Source organism: Gallinula chloropus, assembly GCF_964237585.1.
Source record: "Gallinula chloropus genome assembly, chromosome: 1".
Lineage (NCBI taxonomy): Eukaryota > Metazoa > Chordata > Aves > Gruiformes > Rallidae > Gallinula > Gallinula chloropus.
This window is the reverse complement of record NC_140085.1, coordinates 19,832,272-19,857,843: the sequence shown is the minus strand read 5'-3', so window position 1 is coordinate 19,857,843 and position 25,572 is coordinate 19,832,272. Positions and strand designations below refer to the sequence as shown.

General features: G+C 57.5%; 1 protein-coding gene across 1 annotated transcript; it reads left to right on the top strand.

Moving 5' to 3' along the window:
- The first annotated feature begins 11,041 nt into the window (after nucleotides 1-11,041).
- Nucleotides 11,042-25,057, top strand: TRIOBP (TRIO and F-actin binding protein). Its single transcript, XM_084273616.1, has 14 exons — nucleotides 11,042-11,143; nucleotides 14,933-14,989; nucleotides 15,280-15,396; nucleotides 15,844-15,933; nucleotides 16,596-16,705; nucleotides 17,142-17,688; nucleotides 18,312-18,422; nucleotides 20,361-20,508; nucleotides 20,907-21,018; nucleotides 21,472-21,631; nucleotides 21,994-22,107; nucleotides 22,390-22,476; nucleotides 23,359-23,522; nucleotides 24,267-25,057. Exons 1-13 carry the CDS (start codon nucleotides 11,138-11,140, stop codon nucleotides 23,518-23,520), a joined length of 1,821 nt encoding a protein of 606 aa, XP_084129742.1. The 5' UTR covers nucleotides 11,042-11,137; the 3' UTR covers nucleotides 23,521-23,522; nucleotides 24,267-25,057.
- The last annotated feature ends 515 nt before the right edge of the window (nucleotides 25,058-25,572 follow it).

The window sequence follows — 25,572 nt, the reverse complement described above, 5'->3', positions numbered from 1 at the left end:
GATTCTCTCATTTAAAGTTTCCCTGACCTTAAATAACTTCTGAGCCCTTCTCAAGTGTCAGCTGGAATCTCCAACAGCCTCTTCCACACACTGAAAACTTCCAGGTCCGTCTGGAAGTTGCATTTTCCCATAAAAATTAAAAAGAAAAAAGGCATATGGAAAAAGTGAGAACAGCACTGCTGCATCCTGTCCAGCATTACCCATCAGGATTGTTCACTGCACTATCGATTCCTCCGTTTGATCGATGGAAGCTTTATTTTGGAATGTGAATGACTGACTCAGCCCTTGCCTGCTGCCTGTGGTACGTGCAGGGTGCACAGTCAGGCTACCCCAGGATGTACTGGATCACGGATCTGAGCCCGCCCCCCCCCCAAGTTAGTGCGTCGAGTGTTTGCCAGACACAGTTCAGTTCATACCAGACTGTGGCTTAAAATTCTTGTTTGCTGCTTCCCCTTGGTATCAAGATGGATTTGAGCATTTTTGTTATGATTCACACCCCACACACACCCCAAAAGCTGCTCACAAATTCCAGCTGTTCAGGAGGAAGCTGCTTCTGTACTCCTAAAACTCAACGTGCCAGCGCAGCCACCACTCCATAAAGGAAGAACAGAAGCCAGAGCTCCCTGTGTGCTCCCCCCTGACCCCCTTCCCCAGCCCGTGCACGTGGTTTTCACGCTTGGCTCTGCAGCGAGGGCACCTCGGGCACCTGTGCGTTACCCACGCCTGTGCCGAGGGCTCTCAGGGTGAACTGCAGGGCTTTGACACAAGCTGCCACGCCGGGCTTGCCATGCATGGTGGATTCCACCGGCCAGACAGCGATTCCCCACACATGCGTGCACAGAAATATAGCTGGGATTACAGAGGATCAGAGCCGGAGCTGGAGCCAAATCGGTCAGGTGGCTGGGGAGAAGCAGGAGCACAGGACAAAGGGGGCATGGCTGCTGCGTGTGCAGGAGCTGAGGGATGATCAGCACGCTGTATTTATCGCTCTAAAGGAGCATATCCAGCTCAAGGCTGTGCCAGTACAGTCCCACTGCTGCTTAGGAACTAGGGAAAAAAGTGCCTGGGAGAGTGACAAGAACTTTTGGGGACTAAAAAGAGACATTGAGGCTCCTGTAGTGTGTCCAGAGAAGGGCAACCAGGCTGGTGAAGGGGCTGGAGAGCAACATTATGAGGAACGGCTGAGGGAACTGGGGTTGTTCAGCCTGGAGAAGAGGAGGCTGAAGGGGAGACCTGATCACCACCAACAATTACCTGAAAGGAGGGTTTAGAGAGGTGGGTGTCGGTCTCTTTGCTCAAGTGACAGGTGACAGGACAAGGGAGAAGGGCCTCAAGCTGTGCCAGGACAGGGTCAAGTTAGACCAAAAGGGCTGTTGGGCACTGGCACAGGCTGCCCAGGGAGGGGATTGAGTCACCGACCCTGGATGTATTTAAAAGATGGGCAAACAAGGTGCTCAGGGATGTGGTTTATTAGAGGACAGGTACGGTTGGACTCGATGATCTCAAAGGTCTTTTCCAGCCCAGTGATTCTGTGATACTGTAAAGGAGCTGAATAACTGGGGTCATTTGGGAGGGGCAGGGTTGGGGAGTGATTTGCAGTCTGCCTTCAACGGGTAAACAAAAAGTGACATTAAGCTTTTTTCTTCTTTTTTTTCTCTTTTTTGAGTGCTCACCGGGAGGAGGAAGGGAAGGAAGTGAGAGAAGGAAGTTGAATCATCGCAGGGACAGTGGAGGACAGATGCTAAGCACGTTTCAGCAGGAGGAGCGAGGCTTGGCAGGGCTTGGGCTTGGCAGGTAAAGCCCGGGTTAGGTGAACGTCTCTGAGGAGTGCTGTGGGTCGGGGTGACCCCCCGTTGGCGCTGTGCTGGGGACACACGGTGACGTTTGTCTGTCTCGGTGTTTGCGGATGAGTCTGGTGCTGCGCACGTGTTTAGGGTTCGGGTTACCCAGCTCCTGGGGGGATGCCTTGGGGCAGCCCTGGGCCGGGCCCCCGGTGGGCGGTGGGGTGGTCCCGGGGGAAATGCAGCAGAGGGCAGGGAGAAGGCGGGGCGACGAGCCGCAGCCCGGTGCCCCCTCCCCAGGCTCAGCCTTCCCCCAGCCCCGGGGCCGCCTGGCCCGGCCGAGCCGGGTCGATCGATCCATCGATCAGCCGTCCGCTGCCACCGCCACGTGGGTGCCGGCACCCACGAACGCCAGAGCCCCACGCCCCCGCCGGCCACTCAGAGCGCGATATTCAAATCACTGCTCGGTGACAGCCAATGGGAGGGGGAGAGGCGGGGCCTCGCTCCCCGCGGTTCCCACGGCGAGCTTCATTGAGGGGGAGCTCGGCGGGCGCCGAAGTGCTGGGAGCCGTAGGGAAGCCGAGGTACTGGGGCGGGGGGGGGCACTTGGGATGCCGGATGCTTTGGGGGTCACAGTGCTGTTCTGGCAGCAGGCCCCGAGGGATGTGGGGAGCAATGATTTGCCTGTCAAGCAGTGGAGGGCCAGGGGCTCCAGGCATGGGAGGCACGCTGTGGGCAGGGGTGGGCAGCGGTGGTGGGGTGTTTTGTGCTGCACTCCTGGCAGGGGAGTGCATAGGCTCTTCTCTGCTCTTGGTGTGAAGGAACCAAGAAAACTTGCCTTGGTGGGAGGATGGAGGCTGCAAGGCTGCCACTAGTGCAACTTGCTGTGCTGCAAAGAAGTGTACTGGCAAACAGAAGTTGTAGCTTGGTTTTGGCATTGACACGTGGTTTTTGGGGAGCATCCATTACCTTCATCAGCTGCTCTGACTCAGGTGTTAATGTTTAGGGGAGCAGCGGTGTGTTCACATCAGGGATGCTGGACTCATCCCACACCGATTTCCTGTCCTCCTGTTGGTGTTTCCTCCGGACAAATTAAGTGGAGCCCTCAGCATGGATCAGATCCTCAAAGGACTTGCACTCAAACCCTGCGGGACAGAGGAGGTGATGGTGGCTTGTGAAGAGCCAGGACAGAAGTGTGGAGCCCAGCTGTTGTGCTAGCAGTGCTTTTTGCCCTTCACAGCTTGGCAGTCGACTGTCCTATGGGTCTCACAAATTTTAGTTGAATCGACAAGTTTAGGAAAAGTCTTGGTGGGTTTACCAAATTTCCTACGCTCCTTCTAGTTATCCCTTTATAGCCAAGTAGTCAAGAAGAAAGGTTTCATTTTTTTGTCTTTTAAGAGAGCCTGAAGAAAGAAAATTCCCATCAACAAAACAGCAGGATATGAGCATCATTCTCTCTGTTTGCAGGGACTCCCAAACTGTAGGGTGTCAGCAGTTATTTGAGGATGGGGTGCAGTACTCCCTTCTGAAAGGTCCCTGCCAGAGCATACCCTTTTGTTTTCTGTAGTTATATGGATTGCACTGATTGTATGGATTGCACCTGGATGCCCTTTGATTCCAGCATTGCCAGCTGAGAGCAGCAAAATTCAGTCTGGGAATAACATTCCTGCTTCCACAGGAGCCTGAGGTTGGGAAACCAAAAGCTGTGGTCTGCTGCTGTTCCTTCCTCCTTTTCCTCCTGGATGCCCCCTGCCAGCAGCCCGTCAGCCAAAGATCATCGTCCCTGCTATGGACAATGTCTGGCTCGGTAGATGACGTGCCCTGCATGAACTTTGAAGCCAACATATTTGCAAAGAGCCTGTGCCAGCACTGTTTCAGAGCTGCAGGGGATCATCAGCAGGCTGCCCAGGTGAGCTCCTCCATCACACCTGGAGGCTACAAATACTTCATTAAGGGCCCCTTTGTTCCACCTCCGGGCTCCATGTGCTTTTATAGAGATGGAAATCTCTAACACAAAGGCTTTCCCAGGTGTCTTTGGGGAAAGGCTGCATGGGCAGTGAGTCTTCCCAGGAATAGGAATCCATCCTTTGTGCCCAGACCTGAGCTGGGAATAGAGCCTGGAAGGCAAAGCAAGGGTGTCCTGGATGCAAACTACGAGGACCAAAGAGCAGGGACCCACCCTGGGTTAATCTCTGTCTGATGCCTCATGGCATTTACAGCCTGCCTTACATAAAATACAGTCCCGCGTGTCCTTGTGGCCCCCCGGGGTTTAGTTTAGGGCTGGGGCTGAGTCCTATCCCTGGGGAGCTGCAGCAAGCTGTTCCTGGGGGGGAAGGCAGGAGGGTGATAAATCTTAGAAGACTTTGAGCTCTGGATACCTCGATCCAACACGGTCCTTCGGGACGGGGCTGGACGCCCAAGCTGCTCAGCTGCCTCCGACTGGGCGACAGCTGGTTTCATGTTCACGGAGGGTTTCGTGTTGTTCGCCGTCCTCCAGGAGCAACTGGCCTGGGATAATGAAATAGTAATGAGCCTCCCTCTCTTTCTCGCCCTCTCCCTCTCTCCCCCTGCCCCCAGGCCCTCTAAGGTTACCTCAGCCCTTCGCCTGTGATCTGCTCAGAGCTGTCACCTCTGAGTGAATCCTGGCGTGGGTGAGATGCTGGAGGGAAAACAGCACCGACAGCCAGCTCCCCGGAGCTTCCCCCACTGCTGCTTGTAAGCCCCGCAGGTAACAGGGCCGGGGAGGATGCTACAAGCCCTGATAGAGAGAGGCAGGGGCTGGGCCTACAGCCTTCACTGCAAAAATCTCCCTCCTCCTTGGCTCCATTGCCTCTCCCCAGGCTATCTGGGTGGCGAGGGAGAGCGGCTGCCAACAGCATCAGCACCAGCGCAGTAGGGGGGGGTGGTGATTTCCTCAGCCTTCATCCACACCTACTATCTCTGGGATGCTTGCGGAATTCAGCATTAAATAGGAGCGTGCTGGGCCTCTCTGGCCTCCTGAAACAGGAGAAAAACATCAACAGTGGGCTGGGAGAGGCACCAAGAGCTCCAGAGGCCAGGCTGCCCTCAGAGGAGGCAGAAGCAGCAGGCGTTTCTGAAGAGCAGCCTTCCTCCTCATCCTCAACATGTCGGCGGCACCATTGCATCCCCTTCTTCCTCACAGGAGCATGCCGTGGAGCTTGCAGCGCACGATGCCAGCAGCGACACAGACCCAGGTGGGCCCTGGGATGCCCTCCACATTTTAGCCCCCCAGTGTGAGGTGTACGTGTGCGTGGGCCCGGCGGAGGGAACGGAGTGGTGAGTACCAGCTGGGAGCTGTGCTGCTCCAACCAGCGCCCTGGGTGGGAATAATGGAGGGGGGGTGGAGGGGAGTGGGAAGCCAAGCAAGGGAAGTGAGATGCCTTCTCCCTGATGCTCTGCACACTGGTGCCTGGGAAAAAGGGCTGAACAGCCCCCACACCACACCCTCTAACCAGGTTCCTCTTGGTTGTCCTAGGAGAGGTCAGGGGGCCACCAAAAGAGTCTCCTTCCTCCTCACTGCCTCTCAAGCAAAGGCTGGTGGTCTCAGGATGGGTTCTGCCATCCCCTGCCCACCCAGTGGAGAGAGAGCTGGTGTGCCTTGGGCTGCCGGCATTGCCACCTGCCCCTGAGCTCTGCGGGCTGTGCTGACCACCAGCTGTCCTCTCTCCCTGCCCCACAGCTGGCACGAGAGCAGGGGATATCCCCCGCTCGGCCCCGGAGCTGAGGGTGAGCACAGAGAAACCGGCACCAACCCCAGCGCCTGTGCCGAAGCCAACTCCGCGCTTGCCAGGGTGAGATGGGGATCTCTCGTGGTTTGGGTTGTTTTGGTCTGCCCTGCCATTTTGGCCCTTCAGTGCCACTTCTGCTGGGCACATTCAGAAGGTCCTGAGATACAGGGGGCACAATCAGCTGAGACCCTTAGTCCCCACAAAGGAGGCTCTCCTCCTAAAGAGCACATGAGATTTGCTTGTGGTTTCCCTACATTGTGTCTTGCCATGACCACTGATGTTGGGCTGGGGTCATCTCGTGCTCACCAAGCTCCTCTCCTGGTTCCTTTTTACCAGCAGCTTCGGGCTGAAGGAGCCGTAACTTCTCATGTATAATCTTAACTCCTTCCAGCCCACAAAAGCTACTGGTCCCCATTGCAGAGATCTGCCCTATCTTGTTGCCCAGGATGGGGAAATGACCCGGTTGTGGGACACCACTTTGGGATCGGGCAAACGGGACATGATCAGCTATGCAGGCCACAAGGAGGAGGTGCGGCAGCGAGCCCCACAGGCAGACAGACCTATGTGGGTTCAGCCTGTTCCCTCTGGATCCTGGGTGAGAACTGAGGCACAGGACTTTAGGCAAGAAATCTGCCCACTGAAAGCAGGTACACTTGGTTTACTCCTATGTGAGATCCTACTTCTGGTTTGCTTTCCACCCTGGGGTCTCTGAAGTTCATGGCAGATCTCTATTTAGATTTAACATCTCTTTACCCAGTTCTTGACCCAACACCTCTGTGGGCACCATGCAAAGGGATGAGGCCCCAAGTCCAGGAGACGGCATCTCTTGGCATCTCTGTGTGTGCTGACCATGAACCATGGGTCTCCTGGGTGCTCTCTGTGTGCATGGTTTGGCATGCCTTTGGCTTGCTGTGCTGTGTCCCAGCACTCCCACCCTGCCTGGAGGGAGTCTGGGTTTTATCTCTGCCCTCCTGGACCGTTTCTAGCTCTCCTCCGAAGACCTGCTTTGCCGTGGACGTGGTGGCATCCCGCGTCGCTCGTGCCTTCCCCAGTAACGGCCTTCTCCCCGTCCCAGAGCGTCGTCCCGCCAGCCAGAAGCCCAAGGAGAGCTGGCCAAAGCACCGCATAGAGAGCGGCTATTTCTCCCTGGAGCGCCGGAAAACTGACCCTCCTTGGGCATCCACCCCACCACGTGCTGCCACCGGCTCCACACCAGCCCGCAGTGACTTGTTGGGTGGCAGTGGACACCTCGCTGGCTCCCAGATTCGGGAGCCCCGTGGGCACCCCAGCAGCAGTGGCGTGGAGGGGCGGCACGGGCTGGAGAGGCAGGAGTACACGGTCCTGGCAGACCTGCCCAAGCCCAGGCGCCTCGGCCAGCGGGATGCTGTCGACCGCTGCAGCTCCCGCACGCTCAGCCCCGGCCGGGTGGAGGTGGAGAAGATTTTTGGCTGCGAACGCAGGTGAGAAGCAACGGGTCTCCTCAGAGGTGGGGGATTGCCCTCCTGTGCTGGGCACCTCATCGTGCCTCAGGGAGAGAACAGGGCTAGATGGCAAAGCTCAGCTTTCAGCTATGCTTAAATTTCCCTTAAAGCAAGGATTGGGTTTAGGCTCAGCGCCTCCTGGCCTGGGGACCTCACCCACTGCAACACACAGGCAGCTGAGGACATTGGAAAGGTGGAGTGAAGCTGCGGGACATAGAGGGAGCAGCCCACCATCCCTATCCACACAGCCACATCCTGGAAGCTGCAGGACATGCTAAGGAGCAGAGCAAGCCATGGAAGGTGGGAAGGAAAGAGGTGGTTCCCACTCCCAGCATCAGTGCTTCCCAAGGGATCAGGAGTCCACTGTAGAAACTGCTCAGGAAAGGATGGGAGCTGCTGAGAATTATCCAGTGCTGGTTGGGTCTTGGCTGGAAAAGCAGGAGTGGCTCCAGTATTGGTGGTACAGGTCCGGAGGGAACATAAACAGGAACCAGGGGAGTATCCTGTGCCGATGGATGTGATGTGAAGGACCAGATGGAGGGAAGCTTAAGGCATAGTGTGAAGAAGGTATGGGTGAGGCAGCAGGACATGGAAGCTGCGGTGGTTGAAGTGATGGGGACAGGGAGAGGCTGCAGTGAACGCAGTGTTTAGGGCAAGTAGAGGGGTGCGGATCAGGCTCAGGTGGAGCAGGGTCTGCAGGGGCTCTGCCTCCGAGCTGAGGCAGCTGGACATATTGTGCATGCCCACAGGAAATCAGAGACCCTGGAGGCCTTCCAGGCCCTGGAGGAAGGTCGCGTGGACCGGCTTGATGGCAAGACCCCAGTGCCACCCAGCAAAGGCTGCCTAGTACGCAGGCAGTCCAGCCCCAGCCTGCCCAGGGAGGTAAGGCTTGGATGTGCTACAGGACCCCATCCCGACTCCCCAAGCTGGGGTGCTTTTCCCTGATGCATTTTCCTCTACTTCTGCCATGTGCTTCTCTTCCATTCCTTTGCTTCCCCTTCTCTCTATTCACAACCCTCCCATTGATGTGGACTGGGACTTCTGACACCCTCTGGGTGCAAGAGGCTTCTCTTCAGTACGAGCTGCCTCTGTGCATGGGGATGCAATTGCCATCAGGGGAGTTATTTAACCCAGAAAGCTGCCATCGTGTTTCCTCTTGCCAGCATTTACTTGTTTCTAAGAGGACTCTCTGCTCTCTCTCCCCTGTGTCCCTAGGGTCAGCGGCTCTCCTGGCACCTTGAGCAGCGCAGCAGAGACCCCAAGGAGCACCTGCGTTCTCCCAGCCCAGCTCGGCTCCCCGAGAAGGTCAGTAGGAGCCGGGGGGACCCCTCGCGCCCTGCCAGCCCAAGCTGGCTGCTGCAGAGGGGCACCCGGAGCCCCCGCTCTGCAAGCCCGTCCCACCGGTCGGAGAGGAGGGCAGGGGAGACTGCAAACCCTTCCTGGTGCTCAGAGAAAAGCTGGAGGAGCCGAGGGGAGCCCAGCCGCCCCCTGAACTCAGAAAGGGGCCGAGCCACCTGGCAGACTGGGGGTACGGGGCAAGCACCAGAGAAGAAGAGCCGAGGGGACTCCCTGCACCCTGTGGGCCTTGGGAAGGGCTCAGATCACAGCGGGCCAAGCCGGGCAGTGCCGCCGCTGCGGTCCCTCAGTCCTGGCAGATGCACAGAGAGCACGTGGAGAAGCCAAAAGGAGATCTCCCCTCCCAGCCCAGTGCGGGGGGCAGAGAGGCAACGGGTGAAGATAGGGGAGCCACCCAATGTCGGGAGGCCCCGGAAGCCATGCGAATGGGGCTGGCAGAGCCTGAGGGAAAAGCTGCCCCCCTCCCACGCTGGGAAGGGCACAGGCAATGACTCAAAGGGCCGAGGCAAGCCCCTGTGCCCCACGAGCCCAACACGACCACTGGAAAAGGACTGGAGGGGTTGGGGCGATGCCCACCAAACGCAGGCATGGGAGAAAGACTGTAAGCGCCAGGAGAAGCCTGTGTGCCATGCGGACTTGATGCGTCAGCTGGAAAGGGACTGGAAAAGCCCTGCTAGGTGTCTGGATGTAAGACTACGGCCAGATGACAGCTGGAAAAGGCCTGAGAGTCCTGCACAGCAGCTAGAAGATGACTGGAAGGGTCCTGAGCACACCAGAAACACAAACAACCCAGAGAAGCCATTGGAAAGTGACTGGGAGAACAAGAGGCTTCTCATTTACCCTGTGAGTATGGCAGGAGCCAGAGGTGATGGGGGACCCCACCAGGCATCAAACTAGCAAACACAGAGCGGGTGGGTCCACTGGGTTGCAATTCTGCCCAATCTGTCTCCCCTGGATTCTGTTTCTCCAGTGGAGCCATGCTGCCTGCCTAGCACTAGGAGGGAGAACACTTCTCCCTCTGACCAGCGCTGGGAGGTGGGTGCTCAGATCTAGGAAACTGAGGTGAGGACTAAATGCCCATGGCTTCAGCTCCTGCTTTCTCCCTCTGCAGCCCCAGCTGGGTGGAGGTGCCTTCCCACCACAAAGCAGCACCGGCTCTTCGGGAAGCCCGCAGACACGTTTGAATGCCAGTGAGAAGCGCAACAAGGTAGGGACCAGGCCCTGGGAACAGTGAGGAAGGGCAGCTTTCCTTCTCTGGAGGCTACTGTGGGCAGCCTCTGGATCTCCAGTTCTTGATCTGAGCTGGCTCAGCATGGTGCTGCCATCCTGTGACCCGCCCTGGGCACCATGTTCACTGACTAACACCTCTCTTCATCCTTCACCCATTTCTTAGGTGGGGAAACTGAGGCACAGAGCTTTTTTTTTTTTTTTAAAAAAAAAAAAGCCAGAGAGGAGCAAGCAGTAGACCTAAGACTAAAATCTGAGTTGTAGCTGCTTTCCTTCCCTTTATTATTGCCCAGTGCTATGATGGCACCAAGGGTTTTACAGGGATGAAGTAGGCTTTAGTGGCATGAAAGAAGATACGGTTGATTGTGTTGGCGTTCTTGGGATACCAAAACCGAGCAGCTTTAGAGGGCTGCAGAAAGTGTCCCTGGAGCCCATGTAGCTGGCAGCCGTGCCCGTCAGTTGTCTTGGCCAGGTTGTTCCCTGCTAGGGCCTGCGTTCTGCTTTACACAAGGACAAACCTTGGCCGGCCAGGAGGCTCCCAGAGGCTTTTAAGACTAGAAATGGGTGACATCTCTTCCCTGCCCCAGGCCACAGAGGAGCCCAAAGCCCCGAGCTCCCCCTGCTTCACCCCACCTGCCCGAGGTTTCTTCAGCACTGAGCTCTGGGCCAGGCACCTCCGCTTGCCTTGCGGCGAGAAGCGTGTCCTTGGGGGAACTGCACACTGGAGCCCGGCATTTCTGCATGTGCAGCCCCCTGCCCCGTTTCCTTTGGGACCCCCTAGTAATTCCCCTTCCCGATGCCAGCCGGCTTTCTGGCAGCACCGGGGGCCTCCCCGGACCTCTGCCAAGATTGCACATTGTTGCTTTAGGGGTTCATTTGGGCGGCCGGGGGATTGAAACCTTAGCTGAGGGCTCGGCTGGGTGCACACGCTGCCGAAAGTCCCTTGCCTGTGAACAGCCACCCGCTCCCGCCTGAAGGAAACCCCCTGCCTGGCTGAGCCCGGCCCCTCCCCCGGCAGCTCGTCCCTCCTCCGGCTTCAACTTTACCTGGGACTAGAGGGGAGGGAAGTGGACGCGGTTCAGCCCCACCGGCCTCCCCGTTCCGTCCCGTCCCGCACCGCCCCTCGCCCGGGGGCCGCCCGCTCCCCCCCGCCCCGGCCCTCCTTTCCGTGCGGCCCGGCGGCTCCATTGGCTGCGGGCGGGCGGGGCGGCGGCGGCTGGCTGCCATTGGCCTGCCCGGCCCTCCCAGGAAGTTTGGGGGAAGGAAAGAAAAGTTTTTTGGGGTGGTTTTTTTTTCTTTTTCTTTTTTTTTTTTTATTTTTCCTCCTTCCCTCCCCCCCCCCCCCCCCCCTTTTTTTTTTTAACTTATTTAATTTGAAGGGAAAAAGGCGGGCGGGGAGCGCGGGGCGGGCGGCGGAGCGGGCATGGTGGGGCCGCGGAAGCCGCCCCGCTGCTGAAGCCGCCCCGCCGCCCTGGCTGCTAGCAGCGCCCGCTCCCGCCGCGACCCCGGCCCCGGCCCCGCCGCCGGCCGCGGCACCCCCGCCATGACGGTGAGTCGGGACCGTCCCGCAGCGTTCGGGATTTGGGGGGGAGAGGGTGGGGTGTTGTGGGTGGCGGCGGTCCTCCAGCCAGTATCTCTCCTGCTTCTCGTCCGGGCTTTGGGGGTGCCCGCCGGGACCCTGTGAGGTTGGGAAGGGACGGAGGGGCCCCCGCAGCTGCCAGCCACCGCCTCCCCGGGGTCTCTCCCCTCCCTGCTCACCACTGCTTCCCAGGGGACTCTGGCCCTGCCGGGTGTCAGAGGCTGCTGCTGCGGCTTGGTGCCTCCTTGCCTCCCCCATCGCTCCCTCCCAGGGCTCCCGGGGCTGCTCGGTAGAGCCGCTTCGTTTGCGGCGGGCACCACCCAACCTCCAGAGAAATAGGTAAGCGGGGACTCAGCTGAGGCCTGCCGAGCTCACTGCATGGAAGACCGCAGTCGGATGTGAAATCTGCATCCCCCTGGGCGTGGGGAGCTCCTGCTCCCCGTGGGAAGCAAGATGTGGTTTTTTGGGGCAGGGAGCATCCCACCCCTGGGGCGAACCTTCCTCAGTGCGGATGTTTGCCAGCCTGGTCCCCGAAAGGAAGGCTGCTGAGCAGATTGGGGTAATGGAGATGACAGGCCGGGCCGGGCCCGCGGGCGTTTCACACGGGGGCTGTGGGAAAGGGAGAGCCTGTCAACCGCTTGCTTTGTGTGTACGGATTCAGGAGCCGCATGTGTGCACCAGCCTGGGAGTGGCTTTGCTTCCACCAAACTGAGCTGGATTGGCTTTGCTTCGCGTTTTGGCCCGGGGCCTGCGCCTTGTGGAGCAGGTTCCCTTTTTGGAGGAGACGTTGCGCTTTCCGAGAAGCCGAGAGCGCCTCGCACCATCTCTTGGACGTGTGAGGAAGCAGCGCTCCAGGATCTGGGGTTCTGAGGAGCTTTTAGGAGTGGGAAGAGCAGGAGACGTGGCAGTGGCAGAGGCTAGCATTAGAAGGAGTGCACCTGACCATCCCTTCCCTCAAATACCAAGCTTTCTTAGCCTGCCCCAGCCTCTTCTCTGCTCCTCCATCCCAGTGCCCCTGTACCACTCAGAAGCCATTCCTTTGCTCACACCCATCCCCTTTCCTTCTTTGGTGTTTACATTCTTCAGATACTTGCAGGCTGTTATCACCTCCCTTGTTGCCCTCCTTCAGCTAGAGCAGGCAGCCACCTCTCCTTAAACTGCTGTTGTAAGCTAGTCCTTCCAGACCTCACCTCTGTCCCCGGGATCCCCTCCCATGTCTTTCCTAGCCAGCTGTGGGGCTGAACATCTCACTCTGGTGGGTACAGATGCAACTGGGTGGAATTGCTGCTGCCACTTGCCTAGCTGAAGCCTCACCACCAGCAGCCCCAGCTGTGCTGGAGGGCGGTGCGTTTTGCTGGGGGTGCATCCTGCCGCATCCTTGCATCTCCCGCATCCGGATCTCTCCCAGTGATTTGGATTTCCTGGACATTTCCTCCTCCCACTGCCAGGCCATTTCCTCTGGACAGAGGCTTCGGTCTGAACCTTGCTCTCTTCTCTGCCAGTATCCTGAGCTTTTTAATCCAGATGAGGAAGCTGGATTTGGTTGGGGGCAAGGGGAGAAAAGTGGCTTTAACTACTTTGTGCATCAGTTGATGCCTCGTCCTATGGTACCGGCCCTTTTCAAAGCCAATTCCAGAGCTGCAGATCTGCTGGCAGGGAAAACAGGAGGCCTCTGCAATTCTCCTGCTTGGGAGAAGCCCTCCAGGGTTATTTTCCAGCCTTGGCATTGCACTGGGGGCACTAACAGGGCAGCACGTGGTGGCAGCGGTTCTGGCAGGGCTCTGTGCTGTTTTTTTCAGTAGCATATATTCCATTGACGTTCTTTATTTCAGCACCTAATGCTACAGGATTGCAAATCTTCATAAAGAGGAGCCCCAGCTGATCTGTACAGCAGCCCCAGCTGGGAATCCTTTCACTCCCTCTCTCCCTGTAGCATTTTTCCACCTCCATGGAGCCTGCCTGGCTCTCTTCTGCCGAGCACACATGCGTCCCGGGAGGGGGGGAAGGTTGTGCTTTGACGTTTCGCCTCCTTTCCTTCCCTCCTGCCGCTCCCAGTTCAGAGCCGGAGCTGAAGTCACTGGATTGGAAGGGATAACGGGAAAAAGGGTGGAGCTCCTGCCATGGGGAAGGAATTCATTTCAGGGCAGCAGCAGAGCCAGTGGGACGCCTGGGTTCATAGGGGTGGGGATGCGCACATCCCCCTTGTCTCCCAGCCTCTGGCTGCGCCCATCACCTCTGTGGCAGGTGAGGTGTGGGAGCCCCCTGTGCCCTTTTACTTGGGTTTCCTTGCCTGCCTGCCTTCCTGAGCAGCTTGAGGCCACTGTCAGACACTCCTGGCCAGGCCTGAAGCTGTAGCAGCTGGTGACCCTCCCCTTGGCAGGCATCCCCATGCCTGCTCAAACCAGTAGCCAGATCAGGGTGGGCCGGTACGTATTAGGCTCATGCCACCCCGTAACCTTGGGTGTAACCTCAAGCAGATGAAAGCACGTAGGTGGCCAGGGACCTGGACTTGTGGGGCAGCCGCAGCTGGCCGCTGGGCTTATTTGGGGGTTGTGGGGTGGCTGTTGGCATACCATCTTGCCAGCTCAGTCTTGAGTGGTGATTGTGGCACATGGGGACTGCTGGTGGCTTCCCCTGGACTGGGAAGTGTGGTGCATACCACTGAGAGGTCCATCTGGCACTGTCGCGTCTCCAGCACCATCCCTCCCCCCCCGGTTCTGTCCCAGAAGAAGAGGCAGATTTACAAATTGGCTTCCTGGGGAGAAGAGGCGTTGGGCTGAATTATTTGGTGGTGCAACTTCTCCAGAGTCAGCAGGGTTGGGAGGAGGGACCAGCTCCAGCCTGTTTTGCTGACAGCAAAGCCAGGGAGAGTGGTTCCCCTGAGTCAGCTCTCGGGCACTTCACCTTGGGAAGGAGATAAACTGGTTGGGATGCCGCACTGGTGGTGTGAGGTTAGGAGGAGGCAGGGAAAGGGGGGAAACGTCTTTCTAGCATGGTGTCATCTGGGTGAAACTCTTCCATCTGCGTGTTCGGTAGCTGTGGCTGAGGCTGGGCAGAGGGCATGCTCTGCAGCAGGACGGAGCAGAGAAAGAGCTGGGCGGTAAGAAAGGAGCCCCCAGTGTCTTGCAGAGGGTCGAGTCTCGCGCTGGTTCTGACTATGATTTCATCTCTACCCTGGGGCACATTATTTAAAGGCAGCATGTTTTCACAGCTGTTGAGTTGCCTCCTGTTCGTTCGTAGTGAGGGCTGTTGGGAGAGAGATACTTCTGTCTTTAATAAATGATCAGTGGTGGAGTTACCAGAGGGATGTAGCTCTGGGGCACAAACAGCCAGGGTTTGGACAACGTGTGTCTGGTTCTTTGCAACTTTGCCTCCACCTCTAAGGGAAGCCCTGTCCGTGACAGTGGAGCACTTCCGTTTGCCTGCTCTCCCTGCCTCTTCCTCCCCCCTCTCTGAATAAATACCTCTGAGGCACCTTGTGGAAACCTCCTTGCTGAGTAGTTTCCTTTAATTTTTTTTTTAAACCTCTTTCCTTATCTCCTGCTCCCTCTTACAGGAACAACTGCTGCTACTGAGAGCTAAATCCAGTCCCCCTTCACCACCGGGTCCTACACCCCCATGAGTTTCCTAAAAAAGTGATGCCAGGCTTTCCCACTGTTGTGCTCACAGTGGGGACTCACCTTGCACACCCTGGGGTGAAAAGCCTTTTCCTGGGTCACTCCCAGGCAGTAACCCTCTGTCTTGTCCTTTTTTCTCCAGCCGGATCTCCTCAATTTCAAGAAAGGATGGATGTCCATCCTGGATGAGCCAGGAGAGGTAAGCCTGAGATGGGGGTCTGCCTCTTCCCCAGCCCCTGCTGCTAGAGATCCCCCAGTGAGCAGCCAACTGAGGTCGCTCCCACTGGGAAAGACAGCGGGAAGGAAGCCTTTAGTGGCGGTGCCTTGCTCTGCGTGGGGCCGTGAAGGTTCAACCATCGCCCCTCTCCCAGCTGAGGGGTGCAGGGGGGAGCTGGAAGGGACATGGAGGAGGGGGAAGAGAAGGCCAAGAGGTCACGGCACAGAGTGTCCCTCCCTGTTCCCACGTTTCCCCTGGTAACTGCCTATCCATTTCCCTCCTGTCTTTTCCCTTCCCTCCCCCTGCCCGGTCGCCTGCAGTGGAAGAAACATTGGTTCGTGCTGACCGACTCGAGCCTGAGGTATTACCGGGACTCGAACGCGGAGGAGGTAAGCGCGGCCAGCTGCTCTCCAGCCCTCTCTTCCTTCCTGGCCAGGGAGGAGAGGAGCAAGGGCCTGGCATGACCAACATGCTCCAGGGAGAAGCGGCAACATCCTGTCCCGAAAGGCATTGGAGGTGGCAAGCTGCCCTTGGCCAAGGGGTGCCAGAGAGGACAGGTGTCTGGCAGGGTGGTGGAGCCTCAGGGGGCTGTCGGTGGCAGAAGTTGAGGGACTGGTCCCGTGGCTGGGCATCTCCAACGCTCTCCATCCACACTGCTGGCTGCTCCTTGAATTAAAAGAGGCCACGCTGTGCTGGGTAGCTGAGACTGGCTCCCAGAGAGAGCGGTGGGGTGAAGGCAGAGGTGGTCTGTGCTTTGGTTAGGGTACTGGCGGGTGACGGGGGCTTTGTCAAAGCTGGCTTTGCACTGACGTCCCGGAGGGTGGCTGTGCTTGCAGGCTGATGACCTTGACGGAGAAATCGACCTCCGGTCCTGCACAGACGTGACGGAGTTTGCGGTGCAGCGCAACTACGGCTTCCAGATACACGTGAGTGTCTGGCACTGCACGGACACCCAGGGACATGGGGTGGGAATGCAGGCTCCCTCCCTGTACTGGGATACTGAGAGGCAAGCCGGGCAAGGCTTGTGCCAGTATGGCGGCCTGGTGAGGCTGGTTGGTGGCAGGTGGGTGGCAGTGCTCAGGGACACGAGTGCTGCCTGCCTGCAAAGGAAGGAGGAGACTGCCCAGGAGCAACGCTAAACACCAGGAGTGTTTACTTGACCTGCTGGCTGAGGCAGCTTCTCTAAAGCCATAGACGGGGGTGGCAAGTGCTGCAGATCTCAGCGTAGTCTAGCTGACCGTGCTCTGAGTAACAACCTGTACCCTGGATCTGGCCCCAATACAATCCTGTCCTCTGCTTCTCGCTGTAGCAGCAGCAGGTGGCACAAAAATCGCTGTTTCTATGGGTGTGCAGGGCTGGGCACTTCACGCTCTGGGTTTCTCTGTGGCCTGCTGCTGTACCCCAGCACTGATACCCCTGTCTCATGCTTGGCTAGTGTGCCAGCAAAGTTTCTTTTGCCATTGCTTGGAGTAGCCTCTCTAGCACTGCCACCCATGTGAGCAGGTGCTTGGGGGTCTCTAGGAGTGAGTGGGAGGTGCCTGCACCTCTGCCAAGTGCTGACAGAACCTCTGTGTCCTCCCGGGTGTAGACAAAGGATGCTGTCTTCACTCTGTCAGCGATGACCTCAGGCATCCGGCGCAACTGGATTGAGGCCTTGAGGAAGAACGTGCGCCCAGTCAGCGCACCAGACGTCACCAAGTAAGAGCTACTTGGCACCACTTCTCCTCTTCCCCCTCTTGCTCACCCTCTCCCCTAGCAGACAGGTACTGGGAAGGTCCCTCTGGAAATGTGGCTGCTCTCAAATCATCCCTGCCCTCCTCCACTCCTCCTGAACATGGCCTGGAGACACCCTCCAGTGGCAAGGCTGATGGCTCCGGCTCTTGCACTCGGTCTTTTTTTTTTGCCTCCCCACATCAGTTTAGCCTGGTTCCTCCACCAGCATGGCTGTAACTGGGGCATATCCTCCCTGCCCCATGGGTTTCCCTGAGGGTTGGGGTTGCTACAGGCCCAGCTCTGCACTCAGGGTAGTGTTTTGTAAGGCTGGGCTGAGCCTTGGGGGGGGGTTGATGGTGCCTCTGTCAGCATCCTTTCCCACACAATGCCACTCCTTTACTTGCTGCTGCTCTGGTTTCAGGCTCTCTGACTGCGATAAGGAGAACTCCTTCCGTAACTGTGTCCCCCAGAAGGGCTCACTCCGGACAGAGGAGCAGCAACGACCAGGCTTGGGCTCCGAGGGGAACTCAAAGAGCAGTCACTGGAAGGCAGATGGGCAGCGCCATGCTTTTGACTATGTGGAGCTGTCTCCATTGCCGCAGGACCCCGGGAGTCAGGGCTCCCTGCAGAGGACGAGAGGGAGCTTGAGGATCTCCGACCGAACTCCCAAGCACGAGGAGCTGGAGCGAGATCTGGCCGTGCGTTCGGAGGAGAGGCGGAAGTGGTTCGAGACCCCCGACGGCAGAGTCCCGAATAGCGATGGCTCTTCCCGCAAGGCGGGGGAGCAGGACCTCCCCGCTCCCCCGCTTTCAGAGGACCAGAGGATTCAGCTGAATGAGGAGATAGAGAAGAAGTGGCTGGAGCTGGAACGCCTGCCCTTGAAGGAGTCACGGCGGGTGCCCTTAACAGCACTGCTGAACCAGAGCAAGGGGGGACATGGGGACACCAACGAGGCACTGAAAAAGGAGGTAAGAGCATCCCTGGGATTCTGATGGCCCCTTAGTGTGGTCCCTGACAGCAGGAGGCTGTGGAAGAGCAAGGCAAGAGGTGCAGGGAAGTGTTTGTGCTTTCCGGCTCCGTTTGCCACCCCTTGAGTGCATGGGAGCTTTTGTAACCGAGTAATGGGAGGCTGGAGATCTGCTCTCACACACCTGGAGAGGTTCCCAGGCTATGTTTTGGTCCAGGATAAGTTAGTTGGTGGCACTGCTTACATGTAGCCTGTGTTTCTCAGGAGTACCTCTGCAGCCTCTCTGGCTGTTCCCAAGCCTGCAAGCACTTCACCTGCCAGCCTTTGAAATGAGCTGTGCACTTGTGTGTTGTCCCAGCAATGCATGCAACGGTGGTTTCTCCAGCACAGATCCACCTCTGGAAGTTGGGATGACTTATCTGCTCCTTGTCTGCTTACGAGGCTGGGGCTGGCTTTGCCGGTTTGGTCCCTTGGCCTGCTGCCATTCCTGTGGGAAGCAGATATTGCTGTTGGCTGTGCTTCATCTTCCCCATCTCCAAGCCCCATGTTGAGATGCGGCACGTTGGTCGGGTTGTGGCACTTCCCTACCCCTGGCTGAGCATCTCTCTCCCATCCCTGGCACAGGTCCAGTCGCTGCGGGCGCAGCTGGAGTCCTGCCTGGCCCAAAATGAGAGCCTTCGGGAGGCAATGAAATCCCAGGGAGATGGCCACGTGCCCCGGGGCTACATCTCACAGGTGAGCAAGGCACTGGACACGGGACTCAGGGGTCACTCCCAGTGCCAAACTGGGAAATGCCAGGACTCTGCTTATTGCCAACCTAATCATTGGGTTGCCATGGTGACCCTAATTGGACCTGCTGGTAATCAATGTTAATTACATAAAGGCTGGTGCGAGTTGACTGGCCTTAAAGGGGCCAGAGTATAAATGAGGAGGAGGAGAGTAAGGGGAGAGGTGCAGGATCTGTGCCCTGCTCTGTCTGTGGGCACAATGCTGGCCTGGGCTGGGGACACTGAGCTGTCCTGACTCAGGAGTGGGTCATCAGCTTCCTGCCGACATTCCCAACGGTTTGCAGCTCGCCACACATGGTTCTTGTGAACAGGGGCTCCCAAATCCCTTGTTAAAAGCCATCCCTCAGGCCCTGGGCAGCTCCTGTCACTGCCAGAGCTGCCTGAGGCCTGAAGGTCACTTTGACAGCACAGCCTGTCTGCTTGCTGGGACGGCACATGGGGCAGCCTGCAGAGCAGTTCGTTTCTTCCTTCTCTATTTATTTTCCTCCCACTTAGACTCCTCTAAAGCAGGCAGGGTCACATCCCACAGGGATTTCCTTGTGGAGAGGCTGCCGTTCCGCCATGCTGTGGGGATTTCAGGACGTGGCCTACACGTTGAAAGATGCTGGGGGAGAAGGAAATCGGGGCTGGTGAAGCCTGTTGCAGCAGGTGACCTAGCCCAGATAAAGAAACCCACAAGACTTGTGGTGCCCAGCCACCCACCCGTCCCTCTGGCATCTTGATTTAATATTTGCAGCTCATAGGCCTCTTCATGGGCAAAAAATAGTGAAAGAAGTGGGGAGGAATAACACCTTATCTTACTCATAACTCAGAAGGCCAGCATTTTTTGCATCAAAGGGCTCCTTCTCTCTCTCTCTCTCTCTCTCTCTCTCTCCCCCCCTCTCTCTCTTTCTCTCTCTCTCTCTCTCTCTGCCAGGGTTCACAGCCAGATCACCAAACTTTTAATCTCCCTTGAACGTTTTGTGAAGCTTCTCAGCTTCCTGACCTCAGCAGGGAGGAGCAGCCAGCAAGGACTTGCATTCCCACTACATGTTGCAGCACCCTTTATATCAGCCTTCGCCTTAGTACTAGGGCTGGAATGAGACAGCAAGGGGCTGTTGGGGAACATGATGTCTTCCTGGCTGGTTCTCTGACGTGGTTTGATGGGGAACAAATCCTTCCTGATGGGCCAGGGGCTGGTGCTTCTGGTGTCTGGAGGGAGAGCAGAGTCGTAGCTCCGAGGTGGGAACCATTTTGCTTTGCTGTAACCCCAGCTAACCACAGCTCTCAGTGTTGAAAGAGCCATCCCCTTGGTCGCAGAGCCCTCAGAAAGGAGGGCGAGCTGTGTGAGGAAAATCCCTGACCATCAGGCTTTGGGGAGGGCACTTTGGCAGCCTCTGTTGGGCCGCAGGGCAGTGCAGGGTGTCACTTTTCAGGAGACCAGGCTCAGTTTTCATTGATTCCAGGGGATGCTGCTTCATTTAAAAGGCAGATAGCGAGCTGCGATTCCTGCTGTTGGTCTCCACCAGACAGGCAGTGCAGCCTGGTGGAGGGTCTGGATGGGGGTCTCGGGGACATTATTTCCAGCTCTTGGACCAAAGAAGGACATTCCTGTCTTGCTGCTTCAGTTTTAAGAAGAGCAAGAGGAATGTTTCTACTTCTGCAAAGCTTGAAAGGGGTTGCAAGGGTGTGTGGCCCAGTCAAATGGTTGTGTGTGGTGAGGAGTGCCACCTCACTTTCAGAAGGAAAAGACCCTCCTGGGAAGCGGTCTCACGTGTCTCAGAATGGCCCTGGGCTTGGGTGAGGTTTGGAAGGGCAAACATCAGCCCGGCCAGGTGCCTGTCCCAGCTCAAGCCCTTCCTCTTGCCTTCCTGGTCTCTTACCCCTCCTTTCTGCTGCATGGCAGGAGGCCTGTGAGCGCAGCCTGGCCGAGATGGAGTCGGCCCACCAGCAAGTGATGGAGGAGCTCCAGAGGCACCACCAGCGGGAGCTGGAACGGCTGCGGCAGGAGAAGGAGCGACTCCTGGCAGAGGAAGCTGCAGCAACAGCAGCAGGTAGGAGCAGACACCAAGCTGTGCCCCTGCTTGGGAAGGTCCCTCCCACCTCTCCCAAATGTCTTTTACGAGAAATCAGTCATCCCAGTTAGCTGGAGCCTCGGTGCTGACCCTGCTTGTGTGATGCTGATGCTTGGCACCTTCTTGTGGGCAGGCAGGGCTGACAGATGTGGCAAAGAGCTCCCACGCTGCCCTGTTAGTCTCCTTGGCAGTGCTTGGTGCATTAGGGTGATGCTGGAGTGGAGAAGGTGGGGGATGCCCCAAGGGCAGAAGGGATGGAGAGGGAACCTGGAAAGACTGCAGCAGCAGGAGCTTGGCTGGTTCCCTGGCACAGTTTCCCCAGATGTGCCAGAGCTGGCACAACCTGAACCCCTCTCTCCTGTTGTTGCCCTCTGCAGCCATCGAGGCACTAAAGAAAGCCCACCGGGAGGAGATGAATAAGGAGCTGGGCAGGACACGAAGCTTCCAGCAGTGCAGCTCCATCTCAGATGCCCTCCAGAAACAGCACCAGTAAGAAACCATTTCTCCTGCTCCCATTGCCTGCTGCTGCTGCCTTGTGCTGGTTACTGTGCCTCATCTGCAGCCATAGCCCCTAGCTGTCCCTGCTGCCGCCTCCCCTGCTCCCTCTCTGGGATTGTGGGTGCCCAGGGCTGCTGGAGCTGTAGGGCAGGGAGGTTTATCCCCTACTTGGCTATTTTCCCTCTGGCACCTCTGTTTTCTCCATCACTTCTTCCCTCTGTCATCTTCATGGAAAGCTTCTCCATTCCTTCTGCATGGCTTGAAGCTCCTAGGAGCACCATGCCTGTTTGGGGGAGGCTGGGAACTGGAGCCTTGTTCCCTGGGGGACATTATTCTGTGCCGATGACTGGCGTGCTGCCTGTGCCAGGGGGCAAGGAGATGGTGATGCTGGTGGACAGGGGCCAGCCCAGGTTGTGGGCAGTGATGAGCTGGTGCCTCTGGCAGGTTGGATGTGGATTCCCTGAAGCGGGAGCTGCAGGTGCTTTCCGAGCAGTACTCCCAAAAATGCCTGGAAATTGAGGAGCTCACCCGGAAGGCAGAGGAGCGGGAGCAGACGCTGCAGCGCTGTCAGCAGGAGGGGAAGGAGCTCCTCCGGAAAAACCAGGCAAGAGAACGTCTTTCCCTGCCAGCAGAGACCACAGAGCACATTCCTCCCTCACACAGCACCCCCCCACTCTGTTAAAACTCCCCTATTTGGTCACATTTCTTCCCTTCTGAGATTTTTATCATCAGAAAGAAAAAAAAGAAAAAAAAAAAAAGAGGCTGTAGATGGGCCTGTCTGAACTGTGCTGGTAAAACCGGCGAGTCTCTTCTCTTCTGCTGGTTGTAGGTGCTGCTGTCACCTATGGGCAGGGGGTTACGAGAAGATCTCTATGCTGGAGTAGGGCTGGCACGAAGATGGCAAGGTCAGGGCAGCAGAGAGGTCTGTGCCGTGGCTACTCTGACGTCACCTGGCTTTTCCCGTAGGAGCTGCAGACTCGCCTCTCGGAGGAGATCGGGAAGCTGCGAAGCTTCATTACATCGCGCAGCTCCGGGGACCGCTCTCCGCACAACAACGAGCGGAGCTCCTGCGAGCTAGAGGTATGAGGGTCGCACTGGGCCCCGGGTCTCCTCCTCATGGCAGTTTTGGCTTGGAGCACGTAGGAGGGGGGTGCCCGGATGGAGCAGCAGGGCTGCTGCAGGAAGGAGGTACACGCAAGCTTCCCCTCCGCTGCTCTCCTGGGGCGCTCACGCCGCTTCCTGCCCCGGCCCTCCTGGTCCTTCCTTCCTTTACCGCTGCCGCGCTTGCGCCAGGGCCGCCAGCCTTTCCGAGGCGGTGGCTCTTGAGTCACCTCTGGTTCCTCTTCCCCCTGCCTGGCCCAGGTGCTGCTGCGAGTGAAGGAGAACGAGCTCCAGTACCTAAAGAAAGAGGTGCAGTGCCTCCGGGAGGAGCTGCATATGATGCAAAAGGTTGGTGCTTTCTGGGAGCCGTTGGGAAAACAGTGGGAGAGAGGAGGGAGGGCAGCACCAGGGCTCCTTGTCAGCAGGGTTGGGCTGGGCTTGGTGGGATGCTAAGGCCAAGCACTCTTGTCACCTGTGTTCCTCACCCCTGCTCTCTCCCGAGCACGTGGCAGCGGCGTGCTCCGAACAGCATGGGCTGGTGTTGGCTTGTGCTGTGCAAGGGAAATGTCACAGAGACTTGCATATACATGGAGGCATGGACAAGTCAGGAGCCCTTTCCTGGGTGGGAAGCCTGGATGAAGCCTGCCCAGCACTCTACTTCCCCAGCTGCCCTTTCTGTCCCCTAGTTGTCCCCTCGCTGCATGGACATGTTTCCTTGGGCATAGTTGCTGGGTGTGCTGCTCCCTCCGCTGGCAGCGGCTCCTTCAGAGGGATTTTCAGAGACCCCTGCCAAAGGGTAACCTGAAAGAGGCTTTGAGATTCAGTGATGTTCCAGGAGTTTATAACTAACTTTCTCACAACCTTGTTACATAAGTGGCTGGGACCCGCCCTTTCAGTGGCCTGCATCTCTGGTGGGGTTTATTTTTCCCCTAAGGCTGACCCAGATGCACACAAGCCACACTAATGCTGACGTTAAACTCCTCGACTTGACACTGCAGATCCCCACTACGGTGGGACCAGTGACCCTGCCTTCCTCCCCATCCCAGGGTTTGGAAAGCAGTACCTCCACACTCTTCTGAATGATTTCTGCGTGGCCCAGATCGGGATGGGCTTCAAACCTGGGGCTGGCTTATCACCTGCTGGTCTTTCTGCTGCTGGGCTCATTTTGTTGCCCCCCCACCCTGTCAGTGCCAGCCCTATACCTGCTAACCCCTCTCCCTCCCCTGGCAGGATAAGAGATTTGCCTCAGGGAAATACCAAGACGTGTATGCAGAGCTGAATCACATTAAGGTGCGCTCGGAGCGAGAGATTGAGCAGCTGAAGGAGCACCTGCGCCTGGCCATGGCGGCTCTGCAGGAGAAGGAGTCGCTGTGCAACAGCGTCGGCAAGTAACGGTGAGCACCCGTCGGCAAGCACGGTGACGTCCCCTCTGGCTGCAGGTGGCTGAGACCGGCGCCCTGCTCTGGCAGGGGGATGGAAGCTGCCACTTTCTACTGCTCCACTCATGCTGAAACTTCAGGCTTAAACTCTTCCTTCTCTGCTGCTTGCATCCTGTCATCCTGCACCACTGGCCCTCCTGTTGTCCCTGATGTTTTCCCAAGGTGCCCAGCCCCCTTCTCGCCATGCTGCTGTTGATGCTTCTGCAGCCAGCACCAAGTGCTGCTCATCCAGGCTGGAGGTGAGAGCCAGCCACGTGCCGGCCTTCACCCCGTGCCTCCAGTGACAGCACAGGGGGCAGTTACACAATATCTGCATAGGTGGTGGTGCTGCTGCTGCATTTGCCTTTGAAGTGGTTTCCCTGTTGCAGTGTGGAAGCTTTAGTCCTACATCAAAGCAGCCCTGGCTAGACCCAGCCCTCCTCCCACACTCACCCACAGGCATCCCTGCTGTGGCTGGGGAGGGAAGCAGGGTGACAGGAACAAGGGCATCCCGTTGTCCAGAGTGCTGCTGCTGCTTGCTCACGTGCTGTGGCTGTTGGGATTGGGGTCACCCTGCTCTGCCAGCACTGGCTGGTGGGCACTGAGATGAGTGTGTCTGTGGGTGTTAGACAGCCATCTCCAGGGAGAGCAGGAGGGGGGTGGCATTGCTGTGCTCAGTGGGAGTCATTCTAAACTGTTTCTGGTTTTGTCTCTCTCTAGGTTTGCTCCTCGTTTATCTGTTCTTGTTTTGTATTTTGCTCCATTCCTTACTCATGGGGAGGGGGAGGTTGAATCCTATCCATTACCACCTTGGCGAGGAATCCCATGCACCCCCAGCCTCCTCCCTCCCCCTTCCAAAGCTTTTTGATGAACCCCTTTTGTCTGCGTACCTGAGCACGTTGTTTGGACTGGCTCCTTACATGCACCTTCTTCAGGATTTTATATGTGAAAATTATATTTTATGGAGGAGTTTTTTCCCCTTAGAAGAAGGGGAAGAGGACAGGGAAAACTTTTACTACATCACCAGCATTTTCTAACCTGGAAAAGAATCCAGTTTTCCCCCCTTCCCCACCCCTGTTGTTCCCAGCCACACAGCCACCTTCTGCACATATTCCTTCTCTTCCACTTGTCTCCACGGCCTCCCTGGGATGTACGGCGAGGACCATGCTCCCCCTCCCTCCCCGTGCCACCCCCAGGGACCTGCAGAGAAGACACACAAGCCATAGGAGGGAGCCGCCGGGGTAGTCTGCCCTGGACACACTTGCCTGGACCTTTGGAAAGAGGAGACCTTGGCAAGAGTCCACATGATCAAGCTCTCTCCGTGACTGTCCTTTGGCTCCTTCAGGAACCCCAACTGGCAGGATCCCAGATCCACGGGGCTTCTCCTTTCCGGGGAAGAGCTGTGAGGCTGCCACTGCACCGAGCCAACCCTCATCCCCTCCCCCTGCCCCAAGGTGGCAGCTGCTCTGCTCCAGCCTTCAACTTTTAACTTAATAAAATCTCCCCCTTTCGCTGAGAAAAATGTGTTTGTTGAGGGGAATGTTTCCCTAACCCAGTGTGAAGGGTGGGGTGTCGTTTTTCCATGTTCCTGGGTGATGCGGGGACATCCTGACCCCTCAGTTCCCTCCCTCTGGATTCAGGGAGGAAAAGTAGCAGGAGCACTTGTGCCTAGAGAGCTAGAGGAGCCCTGCAGTGCTGTTATCCTGCTGTCTTCTGCACCTTGGGCTTTGGGGGTGGGGGGGAATAATCTGCTTCATGACACTCCAAAAATCCCATGTGGTCCCTGACCCCACAGCCTGGGCTGTGTTGGCAGTGGGGGTCCACACAGCACAGCAGGTTACTGGACAAGTAAATATATATAGATCCTGGGGGGGGGGATCAGGGACATCTCAAATGCTTTTCTCCTCCTAGTTTTCCAGTGAAGGATGTTGCTTTTTTGACAGGATGGAGGACCTGGGGGTGCCCCCTTCTAATTCAGCCCCATCCCAGTGTAAACTGTTGGCTCTGCAGAGATACTGCTGGCAGT